At 42.5% G+C, this 12,843-nt stretch overlaps 1 protein-coding gene across 1 annotated transcript; it reads right to left on the reverse strand.

The window, feature by feature from the left end:
* Positions 1–245: 245 nt before the first annotated feature.
* Positions 246–12,822, reverse strand: gaa (alpha glucosidase). Its single transcript, XM_084488914.1, has 19 exons — positions 11,957–12,822; positions 11,430–11,581; positions 10,910–11,075; positions 10,576–10,672; positions 9,691–9,810; positions 9,160–9,278; positions 8,920–9,051; positions 8,501–8,611; positions 8,032–8,145; positions 7,764–7,848; positions 5,935–6,055; positions 5,247–5,380; positions 4,762–4,913; positions 4,343–4,491; positions 3,943–4,084; positions 3,441–3,539; positions 2,934–3,098; positions 1,934–2,086; positions 246–671 (listed from the first exon to the last, which is right to left on the reverse strand). Exons 1-19 carry the CDS (start codon positions 12,482–12,484, stop codon positions 606–608), a joined length of 2,805 nt encoding a protein of 934 aa, XP_084345040.1. The 5' UTR covers positions 12,485–12,822; the 3' UTR covers positions 246–605.
* Positions 12,823–12,843: the final 21 nt, after the last annotated feature.

Raw genomic sequence — 12,843 nt, forward strand, 5'->3', positions numbered from 1 at the left:
AATAATCCAACGAGGACCACAATTACAAATCCTTTATTGAAATGAAGTGAAAAACAAAAACAGAAGCATTTAATTTGGAAAATCAAAGGCTAAATGTTACTTTCTTCAGTGCAGCAGTGAGAAGCAGTCATTGCTAATAAAGTGACTCAGACAAATAATGATGATAGCTTCATAGTACGATTATTTAAAACGGACCAGATTATGTCCATGAATACATGGATACCATGGGTTTATGTGGAGGGGAGGTAAACAGTGCATATTTCACAATGCACTTAACAAGTTAACAGCAAAAAGCATTTCTCCTTTAAAGGGAATTCACTTGATGAAATAAATTAAAAAAATTTAATAAATTATACACATATAATATATACACATGCCTTCAGTCATAATCATTCTCTCGCAATATCCACTTGGCTTGGAAGAATAAACCAAAAGATACCAACCATGTTTATTACTGTACTGTTTCCATGATCTGGGGTTAAAACAAATGACTTCAGTTGCCTTACTTTTGGAGAGAGACTGCTTGCTTCATAGGACGACCAACAGGTAAGAGAGGTGATGAGCGGGAACAAGTAGTGTGAACCAAGCGGCTTCTTCTTCCTAAATCACAGAGCCCACCGGACTGTGAAAACCTCTGACATGGGCAGAGCCAAACCCTTCACCTCCAACGCCTCCAGAGAGAGAGAGAGAGAGAGAGAGAGAGAGAGAGAGAGAGAGAGAGAGAGAGAGAGAGAGAGAGAGAGAGAGAGAGAGAGAGAGAGAGAGAGAGAGAGAGAGAGAGAGAGAGAGAGAGAGAGAGAGAGAGAGAGAGAGAGAGAGAGAGAGAGAGAGGTTTTTTCAGTCTAAAATCCAATCAACCCCTTCCATGATCAAAGGTCTAAGAATAGATCCCATCTGGAGGCTACCCTGGCAGAGAAGTCAAAGAGACCATCATTTTCTCTGTAAGGTTTCCTCACCAGATGGTTGTTTATCATTTGTGAAAACATAGACCAGTGTGACACAGTCGGGGCACACATGAGAACTTCAGCAACTGTTGCCAAAGTAATGTGCTATTTTTTTTTACTTTTGACCTTGAATCTTAATAGTCTGTGGAAGAGAAGTCTCCTAATATAGTTTAAAGTATATAACCTGATGATTCTTTATCATGATGAAATGTAATATTCTATTCTAATATTCTATAGTATTCTAATCTGTTCAGTTATTTTAGCCTTTTATGTGTTTCTTTAACGTTAATTATTTCTAACTGTACTACTATAAAGTAGTACAGCCTTATTGATTATATACAATATTTATATTGATATTTATATATGAAGTGCTGTGATAAAACTGGAATTGCTGGTATTTGATGGCTAGATTGATCTGTTGTTTCTTTATCCTACCTGGTAGATCGTTGTATTGCTCTTATTGTGTTTTTGCTTCAGTCACTCATGCATGAACATTTCTTACATTACACTTCCGTCCTTTCTACTGGAGATGCTATCATGCTTGTGGTCGAGCCATGCTCTTCGAAGATGCTGTGTCGCCCACTCTGAGAACTATAACTTTGTCATCTTCCCATGGCCCTGCTTTCAGACTATATACTCAAAGCTTGCCTAGTGAGTCAGAATAGAGTCTATTGGTCACTTTAACATATTGAAACTTTGAACTATAACATTAATACATTGGCATATAATCATATGAATAATAATCAAAATAATAATCATAATAATAAATATCCTTATTGATTATATACAATATTTATATTGATATTTGCTAGATAAAACTGTGATAAAACTGGAATTGCTGGTATTTGATAAAACACAAATACCAGGTAAAAACCACACAATGGCATCAAAAGGCAAGTGTAAAATGAGATTTAGCCATTTAAAAAAAAACAGTTGATGGAAATGTAAAAACAACTACCACCTCAGATCCAGCCAGGGCCCTGGCTCACCTTGGTGTCTGTGCAATAGGTGAAGTCCAAGACTCTCAGCCCGTTGGCCCACACAGAGACGGGCCGTGACGGCACCCCGAACACCCTCAGGCCCCCCAGAACCAGGCGGCTCAGACCCCCGTTCTGCCTGACCGGGTCACCCACAACCTGGGACTGTGGTGGATCGAGATCGCCAAGGGGTCACCAGAATAGGAACAAAATATAGAGTTTCCTTGCATTAAAGGCACTGCTTGTAGGATTTTTACATACAGAAATCACTTTAAATTGCCAAAATATGAACAGGTTGTAATTTAAATGTGACCTTGCCGACTTTCCTACAGCCTTTGGGCGGATTTCTAGTAAGAACATAGGCCAGGAAAAAGTAATGTTTATAACTAACATTAGTTTATGATTGTTTTTGTCTTAACCCATGGGGCTAGCACCTAGCGCTTTGAATGCGCATGCTTGAGCAGGCTTGATCTGTTCACTTACCAGCCAAAGGCGCTGGTAATGCAAAGGAATTTCTGATTCTTACATTTCGTACATTCGTACATTTAAAGTAACTCAAGGTTAACCTTGAGTTCATAAAAATGATGAAGCTAGGTGGCATAGCAGACAATGTCATTAAATCTACTAGTCTGTGGTAGAGCTGTCTCCTGAAGCATGTAATGAATGTGTAAAAAACAGTTTGATTTCCTTAGCTTCCAAGGAAAATGTATTATTGTCAAAACTCTGAAATCTGAAGTGTCCAGACCAGACTATTTTCAGGTGTTGCAACTTGGAAAGTATTATTTTGCTGCGATGTACGACTATCTCCTATTACGCAACTGACTACCACTACAATTACAAATCCTACTTCCTGATTCCTATAGCCACACTCTGTCACGTTGTATTTTTTTATAGAAACCATTTTGTGCAACTGGTTCCTCACTTGTAGGTCAAGTTGCATATCATCATGTGCTAAATGGCTCAATGTAAATGACCAGATGGAAGTGACTATCAGCGAAGAAGTCTACCCCACCTGGCCAGCGATGAAGAGGACATAGCAGTACTCTCCGGTATGGAAGGTGTCTAGGCTGTCCCCGTCGTCCCAGAACAGGTCCCCGCTGGCCCAGCCCCGTGGGGACAGTGCCACCGTGAGGAGGAAAGGGTTGCTGCGCGAGGCGTTGGTTGTCAGGGCTGGCTCCTGCAGGAATAGAGAATATTGTGTAGTTCATGTAACCCTATTCTGTATTTTGGAGAATGTAATAATAATGGGTCAAAAAAACATCTACTTATAAACCTATACTTACACTAAAACTAGTATTCATTTTGCGCAAGTTTCTATCTAATCTTATCTACGTTTTATGATAAAATCCTGTCTGAAAGGTAAACACCTTAAACTCAAAAAGATAATCGCATTCTCTCTTAAACTAATCATGAGTTTTTGTCAGTGCCAGAGTCCATATCTGTATTCTATTCATGCATTCAATCTCCAGATGAAACCAGAGGAGGTGAGCAGCTTCTCTGTGTGCCTCCATACTCTGACCTGTTGTGGGATGACGTGTCCCTCTCTCACATGGACGTTGATGGTGTCCAGCGGGGCTGGCAGGAGCAGGTACTGGCCCTTACTGTAGAAGGGCAGACCCTGCAAACCAATTACATGGGCAGATGGCAATGGCCAAACAGATAGGACTATAAGACGGGTTTAACATAACATTGAAGGGTCAATATTTTACCACCAGATGTGATGTCGATTCCCCATTACGTTTTGCAATGGTTGATATACATCCCACCTGGTGGTCAAATAGGGGCTCTCTAACAATGGGAAACATTTGTCTACACAAACAACCCACAACCGGCCATTGGCAATTGTGGTCATTCTCAGTGAAGGCAATACACACTTAAATGGTCTACACTGGGTTGGCAGTACTTTATTAGAAATATATTGATTCAAATATTTGTGCTTCATCTGCGTGTTTTTAAGCATGCAGGCCAAACAAACCATGGGCAAGGTGATCGGAGAGGGAGTGGGAGGTGTCAATGCTTACATCGTCCAGACTGTACCAAGTTCCTGCGGGCAGGTAAGCGGCCAGTTCCATGACCCCTTGCTCCAACACAGGACTGATAAGCAGCGAGGGCCCCCAGAGGAACTGCCTGTCTATGGTCTGGCAGTTGGGGTCATTGGGGAATCTGAAGATAGGATAAGACAAGCTCAGAGATCCTTATTCCTGTGTTTCTGTAAAAACATGGAGGGAGAGCGAGAGGAGAGCGATGGGAGAGTGAGAAAGAAAAGCAGTGGGGAAGAAGGGGAGCAAACAGATAAAAAAGGAGGAGAGGGAGAGGAAGAGGAGGAGGAGAGGGGCAGGACAAGAGCGAGAGGACAGAAGAACCACGCAGATGAGAGGACGAACGAAAAGAGCAGAAATGAAGAGATGTAGAGAGACGTACTCCAGGAAGAGAGGCCGGGCCACCGTGTCTGCGGAGGTGTGTGCGTGATGGAAGAGTGTGTAGAGGAATGGAAGGAGGGAGTAGCGCTGGTTCAGGGCCCACCGCATGGCCGCCTGGGCTCTCTGCCCAAACACGTAGGGTTCCTGGGGCTAGCGCGCACACGCGCGCGCACACACACACACACACACACACACACACACACAAATAACTTCTCTTAGTACATCAAACAGATGGAGTGCTTGTAAGAGAAAATCCCACAATAGCGGCTATAACACAAAGACAAAAGGCTCAAAAACGTGACTAAACCAGAGTAAATAACTCAGCCTGTCCAAACAGGACAACAAATAACATCGTGTGCACAGCAAATAAGCAACAGCGTGCCAACACAGACACATGTTGGGGCGGACGGTCCGTCTCACAGCGTTGGCCCAGTCGTTGTGGTTCCTCATGAAGGGGTAGAAGGCACCCAGCTGCATCCAGCGCACACACAGTTCCTCTGTGGTGTCCCCCCCAAAGCCACATACATCAGCCCCCGCCAACGCCACGCCCGACAGGCCCAGCTGCAGCACAGCTGGAGGGGGGAAGGAGGGTAGAGGGGAGGATAACAAACGAAAGGTCATACAAAAATTACTATAGAATTTGCGTCATGTAAAGTGACAATACTTTTTAATCTATTTTTGAGTATTATTTTTATGTGATCGCAGTTCCATTTTGGGAACGTAGCAGCTTTCTATAAAAAACAACAACAACCACATACGGTGATATTGTGAAAAGAGAGTAATGCTACACTTCGGATTAAACATGAAGCCGACCCCTATAAGAAGGTCATCCATTGCGTTCTCTGGCACCACACACACACACACACGCACACGCACACGCACACGCACACACACACGCAACTTACCAGGAACGGAGTACCGCAGCTGCTCCCAGTCGCTCTGGACGTCCCCGGTCCACACCCCGGAGAAGCGGCCGATGCCCGGAAAGGAGGAGCGGGAGAGGACGAAGGGCCTCCTCCCCCTGATCTCCAGCAGAGCTCTGACCACACAAGACATTTACTTAAGTTTCAAATTTCAAGTTTCAAATTTACTTTATTTATAAAGCGCCCTAAAAAAAATACCTGAATTTTACCAAAGTGCTGGAAAGATTTTTTTTACAGAGCAAGTGCCCACACAGTCAAAACACATGCAGTCAAATAAGGGACACAATAAAAACAGGAAATCACAAAATTAAATCACAAACAATAATATGTGTGCACAAAAAACTGAATGTGTTCCACATATAGGCATATTGTTATGGCTATGAATGAGGCATTGTGAAACAGATCCTTTTCAAACACGTCTATATTGAAAGTGTATTAAAAAACAGCAATCAATCTTTCTTGTGATGGCAATCTGTGCTGAGAATGCTATGAATGTCTATAAATGACATTGATTGATGAAATCCATTGTGTTGATTTCATCAATTGTGCTCCTGAACGCCCTCAAAAAGTCAGCCAATGCTTTTGTTATTACCACAACTCTCCTTGTGCCTTGTTAATCACAAATAGAGTTTCACACTTTTTACCAGATACTTGCAGTGTGCCGTGTTACCTGTAGGTGGCGCTGGCCTCTGTCAATCCATACAGATTGTGCAGGTTGTAGTGGGTGGACAGGTTCTGCTGCGCAGACATGCAGAGGGTGCCCACATTCAGCTGGCCTCCGATGACACCCTCTTTTAATGGGAGACAACAAACACACACACACACACACAAAAAAAAAATGAAATAAAGTGTGACTAAATGTTTGACAATTACTAATGACTACATGACTAATACAACCTAATAATCATGGGCAGATCCCGGGGGGCGGACAGAGGAGATAAGTCCCCTCACACTTGAAGTTGTCCCCCCAATATAAAATATTTCTAAATAAATATTTAATAGAAGCCATCTCCACTTTTGAAATAATACAAACATTAACTTTTTAAAGGTTTGTTTATGTTCCCCATACGTATCTGCTCAGTGGTCTGAACCATTTCTTACAGTAGTGCATTTGATATACGATACACAGTGATATTATTGATGTCCCCTCCAGAAATTACTCTTGAAAAATGGCCATGTTTGTGATCCTAAGTTGTAATAAGATTCGCGCCCTTGCTACTAATACCAATAGAAAAAAACTCAAAATGTGTGCTGTTTATTTGTTTTTTAAGGTTCAGTGCAGGTCATCACAAGGTAACATCGCTATGACCATCGCCATTTTGGGAGCATAGTTTGTTGGTGGTAAAGGTTGTTTTTTTTTGTAATTAAGGCTGAAATTATTTGTCATAAGGGGAATACATAGTTGTGTTTGAAAGTGCTTTGCTCATGTATCTCTCAGTATAGCGCAGTATATTACTCGCAAACAAAAAATCCCATGATGCATTCTGATGAACCAGCCATATTCTGGCTGTAAACCAGGTGAACGCCTCCCCCTATTGTTCAAATGTCTGTCAAAAGGGATATGGCATGAACTCTCACTCTCTCTTGCTGATATCACCCTTCATTTAACAGATAAGAACCCCTGCCTGTATTGACCTAACTAACTGTACGCCCCACTTAAAGTAAAAGTCCAATACCAGGACACATCCTACTTGTAATGTTGACAGCAAACCGTCGGCTGTGTCTATGTAAACATGCCTGTTCAGTGTCTGCTATGTCCCAACACCTGTGGGTTTAATGTTTTCCTATCTGCTTTTTAGTCATTTGGTTGCCAATGCTTTTATTTCAAGTGGTTAACAGGTTAAAATTCTTATACATGTCATGAAAGAACAGGTAGTTGTTTGGGCATCTCGCTAACAGGTAGGCTGCTGCAGACATTTGGGGATCGAACCGAGTACCTTTTGCATTTACACTATCCTATGGTCCACATGTATCAAACAAAAAGTCAGAGGATAAATCTGGCATATAATACACTACATCCAAAGAAGCATACTTATAATAGTAAGTACCAGTACCACTGGCTTTTTCAGCAGAACCCATTGACTTTATACTAGACACATTCTACATTCAGTAGTACTCCTGGTTTTCATAGAGAGGCAGTCCCGCAATTCCATGCAAATTGCCAAGCAAATTGCCATGCAAAGAACTAATGGAAAATGACTGAGGAAGTGCACCCTGGTCTGCTAAATGGCAAAGAAAATTGAAAAAGCTTCCAGACGGATATTTAGAGAAAATAAATAGTATGCACAAAGCAACTGGTCAAAATGAAAGGTTTATTTTATCAAGTAGTTATGTCACACACTCACTCAATTTTATGTCTAGATTATGAAAATGGACCATTTCATGAATGGGCAAACTTCCTGAATTAACATGCGTCACATTCATTATGAGAGTATTAAGAGTAGTTATAGTTCTAAGAGTAATTTAAACTGATCAATGGGAGTGATCCAGTAGACTTACTTGGTGTATAGGGTGGAGCTTCCAGGTCACTGTCTGGACAGCCGTCCACTGAACCCTGCACAAAACTGGCTGGTTCGTTCATGTCCTGGGAAGAGAGGAAAATAGATGAAAACATGTTTATGTTAAAACGTATAAAATAACAATACGGTGTTGGAATACAGGTCAACCAAACTTCTGTGTATACATGTGAGGTCAGACACAGCTCATTAGTGTATGTGAGTGGGTGAGTGTGAGTGTGAGTGTGTGTACACGTGTTCACAAAACTTACGATCCACAGCCCGTCTAGTTTGACAGTAGAGTGGAAACTTTGGATGCAGTCTCTCCACCAGAGGATCGTCTCCGGGTTTGTGAAGTCGGGGAAGGCAGTCTGGCCCGGCCACACCTGGGATACAGGGATGGAAATCCAATACACGACACAGCGGATGCCTGCTTAGCACTGGCTTCTGCTGTGTTAGCATATGGCAATTCAGTGCAGTGTGTTTCTAACACCGTTTAGAAACACAGGCTTATTTGAGGAATACAAACTCATTTCAGCAACACAGACTTAATTCAGGAACACAGAATAATTTCACTATCACGACACACGTCACAATATTTTTCTGTATGGTAAAGAAAATCAAGGTTTCAAACTAAAACTATTTAGTTATTTCAAATACACGTAAACACATACATACCACTTATATTTCAGAATTAGGGTTAGGGACTAGAAATACAAAACAAAAACAGCTGAGCCCGACCTTCCCGATGAGGGTGTGTCCCGTAGCATTCCTAATGAAGACCCCTCTCCTCTGTCCATCCTCATAAGGAAGGTACGTCCCTTTAGGACCGGCGCTGCTGATACCAGGATCCTGAGAAGAAGATGATTGACTGGGGAAGGTACGTTTTGTCTTTGAGCACTTACCCTTATTGGCAGATTATAGGAACTACTTGGTTTTCTGCAAGGTTTACGGATTCAGTGCAACCAGCTCTTTTAACAAAATGAACCCTGGTAAACACTGTGTGTGACAGCGGTTGACCATTAGGGTGTCCATGGTTTAAAAAGGCTATAGTAAGTTAATATGATGGTTAAAATGTGTTTAAAGAATAGAGTGTGTTAGTTGGAGAGTTAAAACAGGGGTTTTATGGTTTAAAGATATTGATTTGGAGAATAACTGACCAGTATGAGAATATACTTCATCCCTTTGTGATGGAACTCCTCCACCATGTCCGGTAAATCCCCAAATCTCTGGGGGTCAAAGGTGAACACCCGGAGCTTGTCTGCGTAGTCCAGGTCATTCCACTGCACATCCTATTTAAATCATTAGGAACCAATCAATACACAACCGTTATTGGTAACATCCCACATGAATCCCATGACTACCTGGTAGATGTTTCATTTGAATTTGAAATTATTTACCAGTGGGAAATTGTGCATGTGCATGCGCTGTACCACGGACCGGGTCTCATTGGAGGTGTGATAGCCCCATCGACACAGATGGAAGCCCAGCGACCAATAGGGAGGCATCATAGGGTAGCCTAGGGGGAGGGCTTAAGGTCAACCAATCAAATCTCATATGACCATTTCCACCTATACCCAAAAGACTATCAACAATAACGGACCCCAATTATAAAAAGGTATTTCCTTTAACATTCAAGCAAAATGTGTGTGTGAGCACATTATAGTGATTCATGTTGTAATCAAATTTGACTAAACAATCCAGGAAAAAACAATGGCCAACACTGAAGAAAACTGTAGAAATATTGAAAACGATGGCACTTCATCATTTGCATTATGGAAAAATATTGCATAAACTCACACTGAAATAAAACAATGACCCATCATCACCACAAACATCAAACATCACTGAAGTAAAAAATACATCCATTATCACACAACTTCTTCAAAGACAATCTGAATACTGATTTTGGATGAATCTGAGCCCCATACCGACAACATGTAGGTACTGTCGTACCACACTCTGCGGATCAGGGCCCAGAAAGACGTACAGGTCCAGGATCCCTCCAACTGACACCCAGGTGAGGGCAGGCGTGGGCTGCAGGGCCACCTCTTATGCAAAAAAATATCATAAAGTAAATGTAGATATGATATATATATATATACATGGGAGAGTGGGTGCACTGTAGTGTCTTAAAGGGCCCCTTAATTTACCACCACCAGGTGTGACCTTGATCAGCCATTACAATCCATTTCAGTATCGACTAGTGATGGGTCGTTCGCGAACGAATCAGTTCAAACAAACGACTCTTTAACATGAATGAACCGACCTGATTCCCCGTTTCAGTTCGCTCTCGTTCCTATCGTTCGTTCTCCGAGACTAGACTCCGAGCTCCACCCACTAGTCGCTGAGTTGCTGACGCTGACTCGCGAGTCGCCGTTCGTTCAATGACTGTGTTAAGCGGTGAAGACTCGAGGACTGAGATGTCACGAGAGCCAGCCGGGCAACAACATCCCGATTCCGAACATGAAGCACTCCTCAGCTGAAAGGAACTTAGTTAATGTTGTGTCGATTGATGACCATTTGCACCATTGCACGATCGTGATTCGTTTGAGAATGAGAACGAGGGAGGAGCTGAGTCTGACCGACTCAGCTGAGAACCATGATTCACTGTTACCGGAAACACGACTGAACGAACGAAAGAACAATTCAAACGATTCTTGTTGGCAAACTGAATGACGTGAACTGATTCAAGCAAACAAATCATGAAATCCATCACTAGTATCGACCCTAACGTGACATCAAAAAGTTCACCCAGATGTATGATTTAGGTGGTTAAACAGGGGCACTCTCTAGAATAAAGGGGTGTTGAGTACCCATGGCATTGCTGTTGAGCAGGAAGACGCCGTGCGCTAGGCCGTCCTCCTCTTGGACAAGGTAGAACGGGTGGGACCCATACATATTAGCATTAGCCTGTAGGAGCGGGTTGGTAAAACAAGGACATATACAATCAGTTAGTTAACGTAGACTAGCATACTGGTATTACAAAGGAAATATATGTTTTATTTGTGAATAGTAAGGCTGTATAAATATACCATACAATTATTTTTATAAAACGTGAGTCAAAAAAAGTTAACATTGGACAACAAAAACAACAATAGATAAAAATGCCAAACCACACTCATCCAATGCAGGTGCTCATAAACTGACATGAGGCGCCATGTCTCTGTTCCAGAACGTGAGGCTGGTCCAGTTGAGGTCCAGGGCCAGCTGGGTGTAGTGCTCCCCCAGGCCGGACAGCACAGGGGAGGCCAGGGAGGTGGAGAGCTGCAGGTACTGGTCCGAGAACAGCAGCGGAGCCACGGTGGTGTTCAGGCTGGACAGAAAGTGAGGTCATGGGGTCAGGTCAGTGAAGGGGTATGAGGTCATTTAGGTGATTTGGGATGAGAATGAGGACCTTTCACACAGAGGCTGGAGATAAAATGGGCATATAATGTTAAAAAGCCGGGGTGTGGCTTTTTGCAAATAGGTTATGGAGTATAATTTTTTTTGATTTGTTGCTAAAATTTCTTTAAATTCTTAGAATTTCTCTTCTCATCTTAGTTGTGCATGCATGTTGCTCTACAAACATGTAAAATATAGAAGTTGTAGTTAAGTTATTACAAAGCACTTTTTGTGTTGTGGGAATAATTAACGGAAAGTTGAACTTATTTGAAAACGATCAACTCACATTACACGGCCATTGGATTTACGTTGAATGATGAAGCCAAAGGGGTCTGGCTGGAACTCGGCTGTATAGAGTGAGTCCTGGTCAGTCTTCAGCCCACGTAAGTTACCAGGAGGCAGAGGAACTTCATATCGCTTCGACGAGGGGTCCTTCAACTAATAAATACATTTATATGGTGAGAGATTACCATGTTGTTTTTTTTGCATGCATTTTCTTGAGTGTGATTGATCATTAAACACAACTCATCAGATAGTGAAATAGTGGCTAGGGTGATGGGTTAAAGGTAGTGGGTTCATTCCCCAACAAGTCCACAAGCATCCTTGAGAGAGATGCCTGTGCTCAATAATGACTTCTATCTGAATTCACTGTTGCCTTGGATTAAAACGTCTCCCAAAGAAGAAAATATAAATAATAATAATAGTATAAAAAAACTCACATAATAATTACACACACATGTACCTAAACTCAAATAACTCAAATGTGTTTCGTTTTGTGTCAAATATAAAAATGCCTGATTTAGAGAAACTTACTGTGAGATGGAAGCAGTTCGGGGTCTCCTCTATTACCTCCAGGCGCAGTGTGGTAATGTCCCTGGGGAGGTAGGAGGGAGTCGGCCGTACCAGAGTGGCACCCTGGCCTCTCTTGGTGGGGCTGAGCGGACCCATCTTGTAGCCGCTATATGACCGAGGATAGAAGCACCAAGGAGGGCCAGAGGTGAGCGCCAGAGGGGCATAGCAACACCCTCGTTCCTGACACTCACTCCGAGTCAGAACTCTGTCTCTGGAGCAGTCGAATCTGCTGTCCAGGGTCATGAGACACTTGGAAGAACCAGCGTCCGATGGTTGTTGGGTTATTCCCGCGTGATCCGTCCGTGTTTTCTCGAAGATGTTACGAACTTTTTCTAGATGGATCACAGATGCTGGAGGACGTCCCACGGATTCCTCAGAGCGGATTTTGATTGTATCATCAGACACGTGGCTGATGTACAGACAGGTGAATAAAGCAGAGATGAAGAGGAGCCCAGCTGAGAGGACCGACGCACCAGACAAACCTGCCATGACCTGTCCGCACCATCAGTTACTATGGAACTAGCGGTGAACGTTATTCATTGTAGCCGCTTAAGATGCACGTATAAGACATCAGTGTGTGTTGGCCCTTAAACTATTTGGACATGTGTAACGTTACTTATTGTGTACTTACTGTTTGTAAGGAAGTAAGGAAGGTAACAGGCGTTAGAAGTAACTGTATGTGACTGCAATCAACTCAAGGGAGTATAGTTTAGTAGCGAATAAAGGTACGAAATATTATATTAGTGGCAATTATAGCTCTTCCTACAATATCATAAACCAGTTCATAGCATTCGCTTCATAGACTGCATTCACAATTAAACGCTAACTTCCCGTTGTGCCTCATTGAA

This window comes from Micromesistius poutassou (genome assembly GCF_964030765.1).
Source record: "Micromesistius poutassou genome assembly, chromosome: 1".
Classification (NCBI taxonomy): domain Eukaryota; kingdom Metazoa; phylum Chordata; class Actinopteri; order Gadiformes; family Gadidae; genus Micromesistius; species Micromesistius poutassou.